We start from the raw sequence: 16,013 nt of genomic DNA on the forward strand, positions 1-16,013 counted from the left end.
GGGGAGGGGGAAGGGTAAGCTGTGATGAAGTGAGAGAGTGGCATGGACATATATACACTACCAAACGTAGGGTGGATAGCTAGTGCGAAGCAGCCGCATAGCATAGGGAGATCAGCTAGGTGTTTTGTGACCACCTAGAGGGGTGGGATAGGGAGGGTGGGAGGGAGGGAGACACAAGAGGGAAGAGATATGGGAACATATGTATATGTATAACTGATTCACTATGTTGTAAAGCAGAAACTAACACACCATTGTAAAGCAATTATACTCCAATAAAGATGTTAAAAAAAACAAAAACAGATTAAGTGTGGAGGCCCCCAGATTCCAAGTGAGGGTACATACAAGTAGGATCAGGATTCATATTAAGAAGGTCAAGCTTAAAAAAGTCTCAGTGGAAAAGACCAGTGTATGAGAGACATGAGCCAACTTGCAACACAATAAAACCTTTCGTAAAAGCATCTTCATTCCAGGACCAAATCTATTTATGTTTGGAAGTAGACAAATAATTTCTAAATAAGGTACAAGTAGATAATTTAGTTTTTGAGCTATTAAGAAACCTTAAAGATCATCTACTACCTATAGCTTTACAGGCATGGAAAATTAGGCCCAGAGAGGTTAAATAATTTGCCCTAGATGCACAGATATTTAGTGGCAGAAACTGGCTTTCTTGCCACCCTTTTCATCACAGAGAAAAAGAAAACTCTTACCTTTGGGTCAATCTCAGCCAGAACATCACTGAGAACTTGTAATAGTTGCATTGGCTCCAGGGAATCAAATGTGATTAAGTTATAGTTCTTCCTAAAAGGCTCCTTATTGAGATTGTCCACAATGAATTTGATTTGATCACTCATAATTAGGTCTTATAATTTAAACTGAAGAGTAAAAATACAGAAAAAAATTCCTCAATATTGGTAACAAAAGTTCTGTATTAACAAAATACAGTCAACAGAAAGTCAGTATTAAGTTCATAGGAAGTAGGCATGGGAAGTATTCTACATGGCATATAAAATGCTGTGAAGAGGGTTCTTTTGTTGAAAGAAAAAGAGTATGCAGACTTTATTAGGAATGCTACAGTACATACTGTTAATATTTAATGACCTGTTTTTGTATATGCATCTGATAGCAATCATCTGAATTAACATTGAATTAATGTGGACAAATGAATACAAAATCCACCGACATTAACATTTCTCCCATACAGCTTCACAGTTTCTACCTAGAGGTAAAAACCTGTTAGCCTGTAAACATGCTTCTAATTTTTTTTTTTTTAAATTAGCAGCCCACATTAATCCAAATTACCAATTTCTCTGGAAAATCAGATCTGGCAACCCTGGACCCACTAGGCACATTGCCACAACCACCTGAAGCTGGGTATAGGCTGCAAGCTTCAGCCTCGGGGGTGCGCTCTTTGGTTTGGTTTTGGTTTCCTCCACCAGGTACTCTTCACACATTGATGCATCAACTCTCACCCTTGAGTAATTAAGGCCTTCATTTCCTTTGCCTTCAATAGTTCCAGTCCCTGCCTCTCCCATTCCAAATCATTTTGTAGGCGTCTCATTGCCTACAAAATAAAGTCCAAACTTCTTGGATTTTGAGACCCTTTAAGATCTAACTCAATTTACAGTTTCTCAATATTATTTCCAATTGTTACCTTACACCCTTTCAAACTTCAGCTGACTGAAATAAGCACTGCTCCCTAAATAGCTTTTCCATCTCTGCCTTCAGTTAATGCTGTTTTTTTCTGCCTAGGACTGTTCTCCCTCTCCCCCATCTCCAGAGGTGCAAATCCTAACAGTGTTTCAAGCCCTGCCCTCCAAATCCAAGTTCCTCTAGGAAATCTTTCTCAAGCTATCCCCCAGTTCTGCATCAGAATAGCAGCATTTGCCCTCCAAGCTGACCACTTTATCTGCACTGCTCTCCTGGAGTTACTTTTCTGTTTTGTACTAGTTACTTACTTACAGTTTCTCTTCTCTACTAAACTGTAAATTCCATGAGGACATATCTGTGCCTAATTCTATCTCTGAATATCCACTGCACCTAAAACAGTGACTTCTTCCACTAGACTGAATTTGTTCACAGGCCCAAGGCCAGAAAATAAGCATAAGCCTAAACAGAGTGGCAGTGAGGAAGATCATAACTTTAAAAAAAATTGATTACCTGATTATTTAACTGCTGAAACAGCTTAACCAAGGCTATTAGTGTTTCTTGCACACAGATATCACTTGTTTAGTATGGGAAAAAGTGGTAGAAATTTGAAGACAGGCAATTTTTTAGAGTAGCTATTTTTAAAAATGAATTAAAAAATGAACTACTAAAAAAAGAAATAAAGAAAAAAATACTTCAGTGCTCCCTAATAGTTCCTAACCATGAAATGAAGAGATGTTATTTTATTTAAGACATTCATTGGAGCTGCATGCACCTTGCTCTGAAATAGGTTTTTTAAAGTGGGTGGGTGGAGCTAGATACCTAACATTGAAATGTAAAAATATTATCATTTCCTCATAAGTATGATAAAATTATGAGTAAATGATTATTATTTTTGAAAAATAAGCCAAAAGACGGTAGAAAAGATAACCAATGGGGTTTAAAATTCTGAGGTTTCCTTTAAGCTATAAAAGAAAAACCTTTACATAAATTAAATAAAAATCCACACTGGAGATGCAAATTTTCCACTGTTGAAAGTATTTTAAGTATAAGTCCACGTCACAGTCTTCACACACGGATATACAAATTTTTAACTCTTTAGAAATTATATACATGTAGAAATTACACATACATAAAACGTAACATATACACACAGATATATATTCTTTTTTTCCCTTCCCAAAACCAGAATACTTGAATAAACGAGTAAAACGTTCCCAGGAGACAAAGATGTACTGAACAGGTAGGTTGTCTGTGCCCAGTGGGCTCTGCGCTCTAAAATTAGCAAAAGCAATCACTCTCCCTCTTCCAGCGGAAAGTCGCCACACTAATTCACAAGCACTCACCCACATAAGAACCCGAGAGGGTGGGGGAGAAGAACTGAAACCAGGACATGCGTTTATCTGGCACAACTCGGCACAGAAACGACGCTGCCCTGGTTCCAGGCTGGCACGCGCGCTGGACCAGCAGCCTCCCAAGATTCCCCAAAATAGTATCTCCCCAACCCCCTCCCGCCCCCGGGGCTCGCGAGAGCGGACAGAGGACCCCACGTCAGACCCAGGCACCTCGCGAGGGCTGCTCTGGGCTCCCCTGCGGTTCATCCCGCGGGGGAGCCGCCCGGATCACTGCGAAGCCCCACAGGGGCCGACCCCCGATGTTGGGGTTGAACTGCTGCTACCCCTCCGTTCTCGAGGTGCTGCACTGGGAAGGGGAAGGAGTTCTCTCCTACTTAGGGGTTTGGGGGAGCTTCCGACCGCGGCTTGGCGAAGTTACCTCAAATTCTCCTCACGAAACCACTTCCCCCCCCAGGAGGCATCCGGGCTCTAGTGAGTTCCTAGAGACGAGCTCCTTGGCAACGGTTGCTAGGCCGTGGACACATCACTTCCGGGGGCGGGAGGGTCGGCGCGTTTCCGCTAGGCCTCGTGCGCGCGCTCTTTGGCTAAGGCTCTGGAGGCGAAAGGCGGAGGGAGGGGGGCTCACCTGCAAACTAGGTTCACAGGTTCTGAGCCACTGCGGACAGCTTAGAGAGTTGGGGGTTGTTACCGTGGCAATAAACTTTCCCAAACGTCCTGCAGTTTGCAGTTTACGAAACACTCTCTTCGTTATTCACCCATGTTAAATTCGTGTGCTCTTTCTTTCCTCCTTCCCTCCTTCCTGCTTTCCTTCCCTCCTTCCTTCACCAAACATCGGTGATGACATCTTTGAGGCAGGGCCAGTGGGATTTGGGTTGAGGAAGCATTTGGCCTGGGCTTCAAATTTAGATTTTTGACATAAGTATCTCCAAATTAGGTTACACGTAGGAACAATTGTAGTCTCTTCTGTGAACTGTAGATTAACAGAAGGCACATTCATCATAGAGATGTCAGCTTCTTTGTCACATTATTGGGCCACATAGCCTGTACTGGGAATTCATTTTTTTCATACAGAATTTCTTTAATATTCTGAGAGCCTAAAAAAAAAAAAGGAAATGGCCTAAGGCTCTCTTTGGCTTCTGAGAGTCTATTTTTAGGCACCTGCAGAAATGAATAAAGTCCTCCTTACATTTTCATGCGGTTCACGTTCTATGAGGTAGGCGTGGGGGGCGGAGATCTTCATGTCTAGATCACAGAGGAGGCCAGGAAGACTGGAGCGGAGAGAATCCCGGGACTGCACTAACTGGCTTCAGGGGAGAGTTTAATTGATGAATGGTATTTTGAACTGCCCCTATTAGGGTGGAAACCACTGTACTCCGTGATGTCAGCTGGCAATGGAGAAATGAGAAGGAAAAAAAATGAAATTCCTCACACCCTGAAAACTTAGTTGCCTGCTCAAACATCTTGGAAGAAACCAACTACAGATTTAGCATCAGACTTACAAAATCAAGCAAGACAAAACAAAAAAAATTCCATATTAGGCATCTCCTGTAGGCCCTGCTCTTTGCTGGCTGCTGGGGATGCAGTGGAGGGCAGGGAATTACCTGGCCCCTGTCCTCACGGAGCTGACAGCCTATGCAAGAAGAGAGACAGTTGAATAGGCAACACCAATATAACTATGACAAATGCTATAAAGAAGGACCCAATGATGGGAGAGTCCAGATGAAGGGTCTCAAGTTTATTTGGAGTTGAAGGGATTGGACTGTCAGGAGAGGTTCCATCGGACAATGTGATGTTTAAGGGTCAGTAAAAATTAGCCAAACAAGAAAGGGGAGAGTCTTTTGGGCTGAGGGAACAGAACATTCCAAGATGGGTACCTTGCTGGCTGCAGGGTGCTTGGAGAGAAACTAAGACAGGTCCCAGCTCACAGATGCTCAAGACTAGTTGGAGGAGGCAATGCTTAAAACCTTGAAAAATTAAATAACTCTGGGAGAAACAATAAAAGTTGCAAACAAGGGATTATATAATTACTTGATCCTATTGGGTGTGTTAGGAGATTCTCCTGGCTCCCTGGATTTGGATCTTGGATTGCCATTGTATGGCCTCACGTGAGATTTCTTTTCCTCATCTATAAAATGTGGCTATACTAATACCTTCCTAAAAGGGTTGATGTGAGGATTACATGAGTTGATATGGGTTTAGCGATTAGAACAGTGCCGGATACTGGAAGAGCTAAGGACATTTTACCTTTTTCGTACCCTTTTTTTAAAAAAAATGAGATGGTTAGATTTGCTCCTTCTATTGTCTACAGATGTCAGCTATACAAAGATAAGAGTGGCTTTTCTAGTAGTTTTGAGTTCCCCCTCTGCCTGTTGCTGCTATTACAGTTATAAGAATGTGTAAATTCAAGTAAGCAATGGAATCTACACTTTGCACTCAAACTTGAATTGATTTTATGCTTAATGTGATTGCTCTGGAACACAGGAAAGAATTTGAAGCCAGTCTGCATGCTTCCTGGGATCCATATACTGAGAAGCTTATATTCCAACTTGAAGCAAAGAAGAGAAGCATCGAGCAGCCTTGCACATGTTGGGTCCTTGCCTGTCAGGCCCACGCACAGACCAAAGGAAGACTTGTAACCACCCCTTGATTCATTTAAGATAAAAAGATTCATTGAGGTATCCAAGAAGAACTTATCAAGCAACAATTTCACAACAGTGGAGGCATTGCCGAGTACATCCCAAGTTTAGCCACACACACGAAGGCTTTTTTTTTCCTTAGATGCTTTACTGAGTCTTCCTTGTAAACCCCCAAAGATGCCTCTTGGCTGAACTATAGTTGACACTTTTCACAGGGGAAGGGAAGTCTCAGCCATGTGAGACAGCCTCTCTGAAAGATTCCCACTACTACCCTGACTCTTTTTTTTAATAGTTTATTAATATATAATCCACATACCTACAATCCACCCATTTAAAATATACCATTCAGTTGCTTTTAGCATCTTTACAGAGTTGTGCAACCATTACCACTATCTAATCCAAGAACGTATTCATTACCCCAAAAAGAAACCCCATTCCCTTTAGCCATCATCTCCCAGTTTGCTTAATGTGATTAAGCAAACCCACCACCACTTCTCAGCCCCTGGCAACCATTAATCTGCTTTCCTTCTTTATGGACTTGCCTTTTCTAGACATTTCATATAAATGGAATCATAAAATATGTGGCTCTTTGTGTCTGGCTTCTTTCACTTAGTTGTAATATTTTCAAGGTTCATCTGAATTGTAGCACATATCAGTACTTAATTCCACTTTATGGTAGAATAATATTTCATTGTATGGATTTTTGTTCATCTATTTATCTATTAATAGACATTTGGATTGTTTCCACTTTTTGGCTATAATAAACAGTGCTGCTATGAACATTCATGTACATACCTCCACTGTCTCATGGATAAAGCACTTCCATTAGCTAAGTCAGGTAAGCAGGGTATGCACATCAGGGACATGGGTAAATGGAGGGGTGGCCTTTCTTGGATTTGTCTTTTCCTTTCAATTCTTGTTAATTTTGGCTTCTTGGTTGCTCATGGTTGCAGACTATGGGACCTAAGATATGGATTCTTTAGCAGTTTTTGGTTGTAAAATCAGACTGTTGTTGAAACCTACTCTACCCTTGCTACCAAAGCACTAAAATTCCCAATCTGCTTCTCAGCCAAAACCCTCTGATAAGAAAATGCTGTTATTTGGTATTATCCTTTAAATGTTCACCAGCCTCCAGTGGAGGAGAAGGTGGGGAGGAGTGTGAAGGAGATGAGAGAGAAACTGGAAGCTGCCCCTTCTAGCTCCCTTATTTAACCTTGTAGATACTGCAAAGACCAACCACAGTTGTGAACCTCTGCTGTGGTTATTCAGAGGGGAAAAAAAAATCACTCCTGGTCAAGTGTTTTTTCAAGACTGAGTTTAGTACTAGATAAAAAAAATAAGGAGAATGGTCATTATTTCGTGTAATTGTGAAGTCCAAGGAAATCACTACCTTCAGGTATGGCTTGATCCAGGAGCTCATTGATGTCATCTTAACTTTCTTTCTCCCTCCATCTTTCTGTCTCTCATCCCCACTTTCCTCTGAACGGGCTGTTAGTAGCAAGAGGCTTACATTTTTCAAGCATAGCATCCTCAATAAAAGTAGAATCTTTGCTTCAATAGTTCCAGCAATTTCCCAGTGCAAATTCTCATTGGCCTGAAATGTGTCAGATCATTCTTGAATCAATTGTTATGACTCTGCTGGACACAGTAATTGATTGGGTAAGGGTGGTTTCCCAAAAGAAAGGGCTGGATTTTCTTACCAGAGGTAGAGACACTGTGCAAACAAGAACAACAGATGTCCCGTTCAGGTGGTCAGGGAAAGTGATTAAATCTCAAAAGTTGGGTAAGCAAAACCAGAAGAGGAAGAAATGAGTCTGCTTATTGTGGAGAGTTTGTGTATTAGTGTGAACCTTCTCCCTGATTTCCTTCCAACAAATAATCGTTCTTCAATGCAGACTTCCATCATGGGCCAAATGAGGTCTTGGGATAACAGCAGATCTTCCAAGTCCCTGTAAAAATCTGAGGATGCCATGAACTTAATGTCTCCAGCCCCTTCTCATTTCAGAACTTTCAAACAAGAACTTTCCTGTGCGGAGTACAGGGAAGCCAAGCCAATTTTCTGTTTCTGGTATTAAATTTAGACCTTTCATCCTGACCATGAGATATTTCTGGATTCTGCATGAGTATTCAGCGAATGCCAGTGTTCAAGATGCTATCCCATCTGGGGCTACTCTGCACACTGCCCACTTTATCTCATTCTTTTAAAACTGGGAAAAATGACCCAGACATAGGAACAAATTCAGAAGTAGGTTATTCCGTTATCCATTAATTGTCATTTAATGCCTTTGCCATCTAGGTTATTTGGAGATGAAAGAAATTAAATTTAATCAGAAACCTGAATTGAGCTTTGCAGATATCCTAAATTGTCTCTGCTCTGGCAATTTAATCTTGTGGATATGTTTAGTAGCAGAATGTGCTTTCCTAAAAGGTTAAAAGGTAAATAATATGTGAAAAGTTAAACTGAATGGATGGGATTCCAGAGGTCTTATTAAATGCATGCCTGGTACTACATTTTTGTCAAATGGTTTTTTAAAATGGATTTTGTGAGATTAATGGGTAATGTAGAGGAGCCAAAATAATATGCAATTCATATTAGTTCTTTGGTTATAATTACGGGTTGAAATATAGAATGCACCTAACATTCTTACTGGGCTCAAATAATAATTATAGCATCACTTATTGAGTGCTTACTGTATGTCAGGAACTTTGTTAAATACTTCACGTATGTGTCAGAATTTATTAAAATGTTAATTTATGTGTGTACTCCTTCTGTCTCCCCTCCTCTTGAAGCAATTTGCATTGCCTTGAGTTTTACAGGCTGAAATTAGAAACAGTACTTATGTCTTTTGCAAAGGTCTGAAGTCTTTAGAGGAGCTTATACTGGTTGTCCTCAAGGGGGGAGTGGAGAAGAAAGTTCCCATTAGGGTAAGAAGAGAGTAGAGAGATGCTAAGAAGATTGGGAAAGGATCACAGGTGGTAAGTTTGGGTCGGCTCTTGAGAAGGCGGAAATACCCCGAGGAGGCCACACCATCAGTCCGGTGGCTTCCAGTGTGGCCCAAGCTTTCCTTGTCCCAGGTCTGACATGGAAGCATCAATGCCATTGGACCTAAAAGGACCAGGCAGCCTGGGATGATGGGTGGGTGACCAAGCAATCACCACGATGGGCCATCAGCAGAAGACTGCAAGTCATTCTCTGAGGCCTTGTCACTGCAAAAGAACCCAGAGACTTGCATCCCCCAGGAAGTGTGGGAGGGAGAGATGCTCGGTAATGACAGGATGGGGGCTCAGAGTTGGATTTCGGTCGATTATAAAATAATATACCTCCCCTAGCAAATCTGAGCTGTGAACTAAAATGCGTGACCTCTGCATCAGTCAGCTTCCTGGCAGGATAAAGAGGACACATTCTGGACAACGGATGAGAGCTTAATAAAGGACTATGTATAAAGGTGTGGGCAGGGTTTAGGGAAACCAACAAGGGTCCAGCAACAAAGGCAGCCATTGCATCCCTAAACCTGAAGCAGCCACAGAAGGGAACAGGCACCAGAAGCCCAACACAGCAGCTGTATGGAAAAGGTTACCCAACAGGAGCCTTTAGATACAGCCAGTCTTGAACTCACTCTTCTTCCACTCTCTGATCTCCTGCCTGGCCTCCCCTTGGCTAAACCCAACAGGGAACCAAAGGAGCAGGCAACCCCTTGAAGATCATCCATGCAGACTGGCCTCCCAAGGGAGAAAATGGCAGAGTGGGGCTCTGGAGGGGCAGATGGACTGAATTATACAGTCAAAATGATGGGCAGGCAGGCCCTGTGAGGCCACCGAAACCACCGCCGCATCTCTAAGCTTCCCTGGTTCTCCAGCTGAAGGTCTAGGCATGGCGTGGAGTTAGGTCTAATTCTATTTCCGCACACTGCCCACACCCGCGTCATCTCATTTAATCTTCACAATAGGTCTGCAAGGACAGTATTGCTTTTTCCATTTTGTAATTAAGGAAAGTGCGTCCTGGAGAGTTAATAGAGGGCCCAAGGTCACATAGCTAGCAGCTGGCTGAGCCAAGATTCAAACGCAGGTCTCCCTGATCCCAAAGCCATTTACACCAACCCACGAAACTGGCTCAAAACTGGCTCAGCGGAGTCTGGAAGAAGGACCATAAATCAGGCTGCTGAGGCAAAGTGATTTTCTGTGTGAGGCAGAGGAATTTTCTACATGGGAGGGCCAGGGTTAACATGCTATCTGGCTTTCTCTGCCTGCAAGGGCTTTGCCGAGGAAACTCTTTTCTTTCCCAGGTAGGGCTAGTGGTTTGAAATCCAAGCGCTTACCCTGGAATCAAAGAGGGAGAAGATGGAGAGAAAACACTTGGCTGATGATGGGAAAAAAGTGTATTTTCATTTCAGATGCCTTTCAAGTTCTTTTTTTTCCAGCTGAGTGTTGGTGTATTTATAGAATTCAGGGGGAGTATTTAAGGGTAACCAGGAGTGGAGCTGCATTTTGGGACATCAGGAAGCTCAGAATCCTGCAGGAAAATGTTGATGGGACGGGACAAGAAAAGGCCAGGAGCAGCAGGGCACAAATCTTCATGTTGTCAAGACCTTTTCTCCCTTCTGGGATGATGACGTCAAATCAAGGTCTATAAGAGTGCTCTAGATGGAATGTAGAATCAAAATGACAGGCAAATGGATGGAAGGCTGAACAATTTGTGGTATAAACATACGGCAGACTATTATTCAGCCATAAAAAGAAATGAAGTACGAATACATGTTGCAACAGGGATGAACCTTGAAAACACTTCAAGTGAAAGAAGCCAGACACAAAAGGTCACATATTGTATGATTCCATTTATATGAAATATCTAGAAAAGCCAAATCCATAGGACAGAATGCAAGCTGGTGATTGCCAGGGGCTGGGGGGGTGGGGCCGGAGAATGTGGAGCAAAGGCTTCATGGGTATGGGATTTTCTCTGGGGATGATGGGAACCTGGAAATAGACAGAGGTAGTGGTTGCACAATACTGTGAATGTACCAAATGCCACTGAATTTTCCCTTTAAAAAGGTTAATTTTATGTTATGTGAATCTCACCTCAATTAAAAAACAAAATGATGGGCAGTCAGGCCCTTAGGAGGTCACCCCAAGTCTTCCAAGCTGTGTTTGCTCCCTATGGCTGAAGTCCCAGGAGCTGCATGGTATAAGGTCTGATTTCATTCTACATTTCCCTTCTCTCTCTACTCCTCCGACCACTGGTTTCCATTCAGTTGCTCAGACACAACAAACCCATCCCAGCCTCAAGATCTTTGCACTGCTGTTCCTTCTGCCTGGCTGTTCTTTCCCCAGATCTTCACCAGCCTGGCTTCATCTCCTCATCCAGGTCACAGCTCAAATGTTAGTTTCTCATCTAACATCTGAGGAGGTCAGGAGGTCTTTCCTGATGCTATTACTTAAAGTAATACACCTACCAGTCATTCTCCATCATTGTGCTTTGCAGACTGTCTGTTATGGCCCATTAGTGGGTACTGAAATCAGTTTAATCATTAAATCAGTTTAATGTAAATCTTGATTAACATTTTTTAAAACTGAAATTAAGTGGAATAGAAAATATCACACAGAATAAGGGTAAATATTTCTTTGTCAGAAATATTTTTGCTGCATTCAAACCACTCCAAATTTATTGGCTTAAAAACAATACCTTCTGGGACTTCCCTTGTGGTACAGTGGTTAAGAATCTGCCTGCCAAAGCAGGGGACACAGGTTCAAGTCCTGGAACGGGAAGATCCCACATGCCACGGAGCAGCTAAGCCCGTGCACCACAACTACTGAGCCTGCGGGCCACGACTACCAAGCCCACGTGCCACAGCTACTGAAGTCCATTCTCTGCAACAAGTGAAGCCACCTCCCACCTCAATGAGAAGCCCGCCCACCACAACGAAGAGTAGCCCCCGCTGGCCACAACTAGAGAAAGCCCACGCGCAGCAACGAAAACCCAATGCAGCCTAAATAAACAAACAAACAAACAAACGAATAAATAAATAAATATATTTTTTAAAAAACCCTTTCCCCCCACAAGTCTGTGGATGAGCTCAGCTGGGCAGTTCTTCGGCTCCATGTGGTATCTCCTGGGTCACCACGTGACTAAGTTAGGCTGGGAGCTTGTCTGGGGCTGGAACATCCAAGATGGATTCCCTCCTTTCTGGGGCCTCAGTGTTGGCTGCCATTTCTCCCTCGTGTGGACTCTCTCTTTCTCCTTGTGGTCTCTCATCACTCAGTGGTCTAACCTGAGCTTCTTTACGTGGCAGTTGGGTACTAAGGGCATAAAAGTGAAAACCACCAGGCCTCTTAAAGCTGAGGCCCAGAACAAGTATAGTGATCATTTCCATTGGTCAAAGCAAGTCATAAGGCCCTCTTGGGTGCAGAGTCCTAACCACTGGACTGCCAGGGAATTCCCTAGACTCTACCTATTGACTGGGGAGTGGCATGTGCATACCAGGAATGATGCTTGCCAAACTGCTGGCAGATATCTTCACAGACAATCTACCACAACTGTTCTGTGAAAGTTTCATTTCAGCTTAATGAACATGCATGGGTGTTCACTGGGTCATACAATAAGCATATTTCTTACTGTGAGTCACAGTCAAAAGGTTTAAAAAACACACTTCTTCCACATCCCTTTTTTAATATCTTCCATAACACTTAGTACTCTCAGAACTTAATTTACTTTATTACATCGCCCCCATGAGAATATAAGCTCTCTGAGGGCTTGTCTGTCTTGTTCACTGCTATATCCCCAGCACCTATCAGGGCCTGGCACCTAATTGGTGCTTAATAAACATCTGTTGTTGTTGAATAGGTAGTAAGAGTTATTATTTATTAGGTGCTGAGCACTTAAAAGAATTATCTCATTTAATTTGTTTAACACATTTGAGCTCCTACCGTGTGCTGGTGAGACAACAGTGAACAAAATAGACAATAATTGCTGCCACAGAGCTTACATTAGACTAAGACACTAGGATAGTATTGAGTAGATTTGTTGATGTTATTTTGACAGATAAGGAAACTGAGAGTCAGAGGACTCAGTCAATTTACCCAAGGTCACATAGCTAATAATTTCACCCTGATACCTGGCTCTTCTCTACCCTGCCGCAGATGTTGGGTTTTGCCCAGAGATGGGCCTAAGTGGTTACAGATCTCAATTCCTGCAACTGCTTCTCTGAAGGATCAGCCATCTTTCTGGGAATCAGGCACAAGGTAGTGGGAAGAGGCGAGTCCCATGACCTCAGGGTCCCTGCCTTCCCCACTCCCTGCCCCGACCCACTCAGTGATGACGTCTCACACCTGGGGTGTTGCAGATTTGAGCCACAGGTCTCAGTCACCCCCGACTGTCTTATCAGCATGTGACATCCCCAAGTGGCTGGGGCCTGCAGGCCTGGCAAAGAATGCAGCCCGAACAAAAATAAACCTGCCACATTCTTTGGCAGCCCCCTGCCCCTTCCCGCTCTCCAGCCATCCATCCTCGCAGCAGAGCCTGCCAGGGAAGGCCGAGAGAGGGAGAGCAGGGTGGAGGAAGTGCTGCTGCAGTCCAGCCCTGAGAAAGAGATGGAGAGGGGAAGAGAGGAAGAGAAAGAGAGAGAGAGATCACCTTATATGGGAACGTGCACAGACAATGTGTGGCAATGGCTTAGAGGGCAGCAGAGGTCAGATACCAGACAGATGGAAGAAATTAAACATGGGACAGAGAGTGTTCCTGGGCCCTGAAAACAGCTCTTGTTTCACAGCGAGTTCGCACAAAACCTGGCCCGTTTTCCTTTTTAGCCTAGGCCAAGCAAGATTTGCGTCCTAAACGCTACATGACTTTGAATCAGGCCCCCGACTCTGGCTGGCCGAGTTCTCAATCCTCTCAAGTCATTTCTCTAACGAACAAAATTCCTCTTTGCAAAAAAAAAAAAAAAAAAAAAAAGATGGGGCCTGTTTCCCAACAGTTTCCAATATCTCTCCAAAGCACATAAATTTGTTGTTAATGAGTAAATACTCCTTCATTTCGCATTCATTCATTCATTCAACAAATATTGAGAACCAATTATACCCCATGCACTGAGCCAGGGTCTGGAAAGACAGTGTTGATGATGATGATAATAGTCGTAATAATAATAGTTACTATGTGTTGATTTGCACTCATCTGGTAAATGTTTCAGTTCATAATAATCTACTTAGTACCTTCCATGTTCTAGTCATTGGTGATACTGAATGTTGACCTAGAATCATCTGGTCCCTGCCCTTGTGGAGTTTACAAGGGAGGGGGGGAGTAGAAATGACAGATATTGAACAAGTGATCCCCCTGGATCCTCACAACAGCTTTTTGAGTTAGCTACCATTACCATCTCCATTTTATACGGGGTTTTTCAGTTTCAGCGTTACGGACATTTTGGGTTGGATCATTCTGTGCTGTGTGTGTGTGTGTGTGTGTGTGTGTGTGTGTGTGTGTGTTGGGGGGCTGCTCTGTGCACTGTAGGATATTTTGCAATATCCCTGGCCTCCACCCGCTAGGCATCAGTAGCAATAACCAACACCCCCAGTTCCTCCAGTTGTAACAACCAAAAAATGCCTCTAGACATTGCCAAATGTCCCTGGGGGACAAAATCGCTTCTGGTTGAGAATCACTTTTTTCAACAGATGAGGAAGTAGGACGGGTTATAAAACTTCCTTAAGGTCATACCACTGGCAAGTAGGGCTCACACCTCCGTCATTTTGATTCCAAAGCCCATGGGCCTAACCATTACAGTGTGAAAACCTGTTTCCTTGACAACAGATGACTCTGGGTTTGGACGATTGTAGACCTCACTAGCTCATTTCATAAAATGGAAGTCATCTGTGTTAGTTCAGGTCCTCTGAGAAGCAGACACCAAGTCGAGCACAGATTTGCAGATTTACTGAGGATTTATTTATTTATGCCTATGAGGGATAAAGGGCAAGGGAGTGAGAACAGGCAAGAGACTGTTCAGTCTGTGATGCTGGTCTGATACCCTGGAAGGAGAGGGGCACAGAAGGACTGGGTAGGCAGAGCCTTGGACAGCGGCACAGTTCTAAGAAAGTTTTGGCCATGCTGAACGGGAGTTCCCCAGCCACAGCCAGCTGTGAGAGGGATTCCAAGTCGGGCAGCAGTGGGGCTTCACTAGCACTCCCAGTGTGCTCTGTCATTGGCTGGGAGCAGCCCGGGGAGGTATGGCCTTGGCATGAACTTGGTGGATCCAGAGGGGCGGGAACTAGTGCTGTCAGTCAACCATGCTCTTCGAAGCAGGCACTCAGGAAGGAGTTCTGAGTGGTGCACTCCATCCATGGCTGCCACATCATCAGAGAAGTGCTGTCCAGTCGTTACGTTCACCTTAAGACAAGGAGATAAAGGCACTGGAGATGCAGTGGGCAAAAAAGCCAGGTTGGCATCCTTTAAGCAAAAGGGTTCATTTTCCTTGCAATGTCTTGAACTTCTTAATGAACTTTGAAGTCAGCTCTAACTTGGGTACCATCAGCAAGGAGGTAAAGAGTGCAGTCTTGAGGGTCTAGTTTGTAGTTTGTGAATGTGGGCACTCTCTGAGCCTCAGTTTCCCCATGCATGTAATGGAATTAACCTGCTTTATCAGGGTGAATGTGAGGATTGAATGAATGTTCACGGAATTGCTTTTCAGAAGAAGATGGAGGTCCTCCTGCACAAACTTTCTGCCCATCCTTTGGTTTTGTAAGGACATCTCCCTGCTAGCCACCCTCTCATCCTTCCAACTAAGATTCATCTTGGCCTCTACCCAAGGGACAACAAACTAGCATCCCCAGGGCTAAGTTTGACAGACAGGCAAGTTGTGTTTGGCTCACAGAGCGCTAAACAAACAAACCAGCAGAATGAACCAACATTTGAAAATCGAGATATTTCAGGATGAGGCCAATCAAAACCAGTGAGACTCAATTGCATTTGTTGGGACTGTCTGGAATTCTGGAAATCTGGATATACTATATGGCAGATTGGCTTAAGCTGAGAAGAGTCTTCCTGCTTCAGATGGGACATGCACTGACCCGTTTGCCACAGTTCCCACTACTCCCTACCATGCGTGATCCGGAAGCCATTGTCAGTTGCTGATTATCATCACGTTTGTGCTGCCGTTCTTCGTAGAGTAACATTCCTTTGTCTCACGTACCTATTGAAGGGGGATGTGTAGACCAGGAAGCCTATGTTCTTTCTTGTACCTGCTCCTACTTCACTCACTTAGATCATCTCCTGGTGCCTGTAGCATCCAAGTTTACCTTTAAGCTTGCCATTCGTTTAAGCCCTTCTGGAATCTTCTTCCTAAAATTATCCCTGCAATTTCATAAGAAATCTCTACATTACACCTGGAATCTTCCCCCACCA

The 16,013-nt window shown here is 43.6% G+C and overlaps 1 protein-coding gene across 10 annotated transcripts in view; it reads right to left on the bottom strand.

Annotated features, from left to right (window-relative positions):
* Window positions 1-3,479, bottom strand: part of IFT81 (intraflagellar transport 81) — a 120,330-nt gene extending 116,851 nt beyond the window's left edge. For 3 of the 10 annotated variants that reach the window (XM_055080366.1, XM_055080368.1, XM_055080365.1), the window contains exon 1: window positions 708-1,050. In XM_055080366.1, the coding sequence (XP_054936341.1) occupies window positions 708-851 (144 nt within the window). In that variant the 5' untranslated portion in view covers window positions 852-1,050. Of the gene's footprint in view, window positions 1-707; window positions 1,051-3,209; window positions 3,336-3,417 lie in introns of those variants that run through there. The other 7 variants (XM_055080363.1, XM_055080367.1, XM_028480215.2 and 4 more) reach the window with 5 other exon arrangements.
* Window positions 3,480-16,013: the final 12,534 nt, after the last annotated feature.

The sequence above is a fragment of the Physeter macrocephalus genome, chromosome 19 (assembly GCF_002837175.3).
Source record: "Physeter macrocephalus isolate SW-GA chromosome 19, ASM283717v5, whole genome shotgun sequence".
In the NCBI taxonomy this organism is placed as follows: Eukaryota; Metazoa; Chordata; class Mammalia; order Artiodactyla; family Physeteridae; genus Physeter; species Physeter macrocephalus.